Consider the following 4396-nt stretch of genomic DNA (forward strand, 5'->3'; position numbering starts at 1 on the left):
TTAAACATAACAAGCTTAAATCTTTCCTTTTGCCTCACAAACTTTAACGCGGTAGGACATCTTGTTTTCATTTCATTTATTTCACTTATCTCTCATTTAGACTTTATTTTCATTTTCATTTAGATAGATCCTGTTTCAATTAATTTTAATATTGATTTTTTTAACAAAATATATTTCATTTTAGATATAAAGAAAAATAGTGATTAACGGATTGAATTTGTCGCTTTAATATTTTATACTTTTCTTTCTAAAGATGGCGGAATATCTCAAACCAGCGTGTGCAATTTTCTTACCTCATATTGGTGGGTATATGGGTACTTACTTCACTGGGAAACAATTACAAGATTGGAAAAAGGTTAGTGTTTAAATGTATGTTGTTTATTTTTTCATGTATAAAATAGTTCTAATGTAATAATATGATATAGATATTGATGGTAAAATAGAATTGTTTAAAGCATGTTGAAATCGCATCAAACAAAGCTTATGATTACCCCCCCCCCCCACACACACACACACCTAGTCAGACCCTTGCCCCTACCTAGCACCGCCTCATTAATATCTATTTACCTTTAACATTTGAACACGAGTGGAATGGGGTCCGTACTTTCAGTGCCTGAAATATATTTTGTTAAAAAAATCAAATATTTTGTTACAGAAAGTAATTTTCTGCTTCATTTTCATTGTACTTTCATATGCGTTAAATGGTTGATCTATACACATTTTTCTTCACCGCAGTGAATTCGAATCCCGCCAGGGATCTTTGATTATTTCATTATGAGAAAGCTATCCAGCTAGCTTACGGATTGTCGGTGGTTCTATTCTATTTTGTGCCTGAAATAATGCAAGGAAAGGCACCTAGTAAAGCTAGAAAGTCGCCATAGCGTTGCTGCGACGTTCAACCTAAACCCAACCAAATAATTATCTCATTATGTAAGACCTGTAGAAAACAAATTTAATACGGCATGAATGCATAACTTTTTTTTTTCAGTTATAGCTTTGTTTATTTTCTATAAATACTTTTCACATTGATTGATATTTGTGTCTTCATTATGTAAGGACCCTTTATTTTAATCTTTTGCGACAAGTTTCGGTTAGATTAAATAAATACTCAACAGTAAATAATATTATTATTATACGTTATCAAATTTTATCTTTGTTTCATTGATGTGATAAGTTCGGTAATAAAGTTGAATAAAACAATTGCGACACAAGTTGCATTTTAACACAAGTGAACCATCAGCGAGTCTTTTGCTTATTGCCCAAAGTAAAAAATTTGACGGAAGATTGTATTTGCCGATCATCTGACAATGGCAACTTTACGGCCCTTTCCGTCAAATGTTTGATATGTTTAATAAATCGTTGAGGTGTTTTGAATTAATCTGACCCTGGTGTCTAACCCTTGTTCTTTCACGTGACTTTCCGTAATGCAATGGATGCGATAAATCATGCGTAAGAAGTATCTGTGTGATAATAAATGGTATATTTGCAGGAACTTAAGAAGCCATCATTTGCTCCGCCAGACTGGTTAAAGTCAGCCGCAAGATTAACAACATACAGTTGTATGGGATATGGTAGTTATCTGGTATGGCGAGAATTTGGGGGATTTAATGGTGATAATAAATTACCTCTGATGTGTTATGGTGCCAATCTTGCTCTGTCCTGGTCAGTCATGCCGCTTGTTTCTAAAACGAAGAATTTAGGGGTGGTAAGTATTAATATATATTTAAATAAAACAATATTGTTTACGCACTCTTACAGCATTTCCCTTGCTTAATGAACCACCAACAAATGATTGCTATAAATAATTTTGACATTTCTTTTTGTGCGTCCGTCAGTCCGTTCGTCAGGAGCTACACCGCGGACCATGTTTGGAACACAGACGTTTGGCACATTTGTCTTGTCATTATTGGTCAAATTATCATAAAATAATCTCCCGTTGATCACCATAAATAAAATTACTATCCCAGCACCCGTTTACTATATATAATGTATACAATATAACTCTCTGTAGCGTATTTCCGGACACGGTCATAATTTTGCTCTCGCATTTGTTTATAAATAAGACATTATTATCAATACTATACGTACATACATAGCACAAAAGATATGTCTTTCAGTAACCGTTATAAATATTGAACAATCTATCTTCTTTTACAATAAATGAAATATCAAACTTGAAAAATTAACTTAAAATTGAAAGGTCGACATGTTTTGTGAAACACTTCCAATTCCATCACGAGTAAACATACAATTAGCTGTTTGTCATTCGTAATAAAGTATTCTAAATATATATAACGGCTTCAACGTATTGATATCAATATTTGATTTGTTTTAATTTCAGGGAACTTTGATCTTGGCATCAGTAGTAGGAACAACTATAGCTACCGCAGTTACATTTAAGTCGGTTAACACGACGGCTGCTTATCTCGTATACCCATATCTCGGATGGATGATTTACTCTACGATAATTTGCTTCAGTATGTGGAGGAACAATAAAAAGAGCATGTCATGATGATTCCATGATGATGATGACATGATGATATGAACAACGTAACACTATGACACAATGTTTTATAGCGCACTTCTGGAAGAGAGAAACAAAAACTTTTAAACATAATACGTGATATCCGATCAAATAATTTGTTTCAATGAATTGTTCAATAAAACTGAAACAATTATATGATACCATGCCAGTGTAGTGTCCCATCAAAGGGAGGTAACTTATTCAACATTTTAAATGACTCACCAATGATTGATTTCCCATGCTTTGTTTGTCAATATGTAAATTGTAACTTATTTATAACAGCTTATGTATATTTTAATGCATTCTCTTTGCTTTTTGTGAAAATAAAACAGATTATGAAATTGTGTTCGTCTTTTACTCTAGTTGCTTAAGTTCAGACAACTCGTTCATTAAAGTCACTCGGTACATATTGATTCACAGCATTTTAAAGGCACGTTAAGTCTCGTAAATAAATGCATTATTTATTTATTTATTTATGTTTTTGTTGGTGTAATGTTGTAATAAGAGTTTAAGATCATATAAGAAGCTTAACACCTGAAGAAAATAGGACGGAATATGAAAGTATTTGTGATAATGGTGGCAAAATGTAAGCAAGGTTGTATTTTTTGACTTTCATACAAAATACTAAATCACAATAACTGTATTAATTGCAAACACACAAAAGAAGACTCAGCTGCATGTATATGGTAATTGAGACACATTTTGGAAACCGTGATTGGACATTAAAAATAAAAAGATTTCGAAACAATGAGTGTTACCATTTTAGGGCCTTTAAGGTACCATGCATGCTTATACATAGACCATTTAAAACATCGAAAGATTGCAAATAGAATATAACATTGGCATATATAGATCTACCGTCATTTATTTTTTTTACCGATAACCACTTTTAAGTTTTGTATTTATTTAATCTCATTTAACTTCATTCGACGACTATTGAAGACTGCAGTATAAGATTTATAATGGGCCTTTAGACACCAGTTGACAATTGTCTGACAAGTTGATAAAGCGAACAAAGTAATATTTATTTTTCCAATACCTATATATACCCGATCTGATAAAAAAACGCCATATCAAAGGTTATCAATCTTGCGGCTTTATAGATCCAATATTCTATCTTTTCATGGTGTCGCTATGAACGCGTTGCTACAAAGGGAGGTAATTGCTTAAGCGGGTTGTTATTTATGAATAATTATTATCGAACGGTTTAACTTGTTTAATTTGCTGAAAATTCTTGAATAAGAATTTTGGATATTGAGATTTGAATGGATTATTGACAAGTTTAGGATATTTTAACACAGTTTAGAAGGTCAGTAAAGCTGATGTTTTATTTAAGTGATTTACTGAATAAATAGAAGTCATATAGCTGAGTTCATTAAATATCTGACAGTACATGTATTATTTAAATGTTTGTACAAAAATGTACATGTTCATTTATGAGTTGCTACATTTCTTTGCTTTGTTTACAACTGATTTTTATTACGATACATCAATGTGTTTGTTGTAACCCGGTCCCAACCTCGGGACATAGCGGGGGATAGCTGGGGAAGAAGCAAAGTTGCCAAAGCGCTGTTGGGTCAGTGTAGTCATTAATTTTGTTTTTTGGCGGGGCATTGTCAAACTTGTAGATCGGGGGTATATAGCATGTAATTTTACGGCCACTACCGGCAGTAGGTGATAATCCAAAAGTGAAAGTCCCTGATAGATCCCGGATGGGGTTGGAGTTACAAATTACCAATTTACTGAATATACATGTAAGTGACCGAGCTCTAGTAAGCCTGTCTTTGTTATCATCTTGTGAGATGGTTATTTTTACAGTCAGACAAATACAAAGTTACAGCACTTTTAAACACTCAGATGACGTTACGTGAA

The 4396-nt window shown here is 32.8% G+C and overlaps 1 protein-coding gene across 1 annotated transcript; it reads left to right on the forward strand.

Annotated features, from left to right (window-relative positions):
- Positions 1 to 2865, forward strand: LOC132733736 (translocator protein-like). Its single transcript, XM_060720410.1, has 4 exons — positions 1 to 51; positions 254 to 355; positions 1490 to 1705; positions 2342 to 2865. Exons 2-4 carry the CDS (start codon positions 254 to 256, stop codon positions 2510 to 2512), a joined length of 489 nt encoding a protein of 162 aa, XP_060576393.1. The 5' UTR covers positions 1 to 51; the 3' UTR covers positions 2513 to 2865.
- Positions 2866 to 4396: the final 1531 nt, after the last annotated feature.

This window comes from Ruditapes philippinarum, unplaced genomic scaffold, assembly GCF_026571515.1.
Source record: "Ruditapes philippinarum isolate M1 unplaced genomic scaffold, ASM2657151v2 ctg19618_1_1_1_1, whole genome shotgun sequence".
Lineage (NCBI taxonomy): Eukaryota > Metazoa > Mollusca > Bivalvia > Venerida > Veneridae > Ruditapes > Ruditapes philippinarum.

Excerpts from the sequence above, each read along its gene's own strand:
- LOC132733736 (XM_060720410.1), top strand. The coding sequence starts at position 254 with ATGGCGGAATATCTCAAACCAGCGTGTGCAATTTTCTTACCTCATATT. Across the intron at positions 356-1,489 it reads AATTACAAGATTGGAAAAAG|GAACTTAAGAAGCCATCATT; the intron begins GTTAGTGTTTAA and ends GTATATTTGCAG. Across the intron at positions 1,706-2,341 it reads AAACGAAGAATTTAGGGGTG|GGAACTTTGATCTTGGCATC; the intron begins GTAAGTATTAAT and ends TTTTAATTTCAG.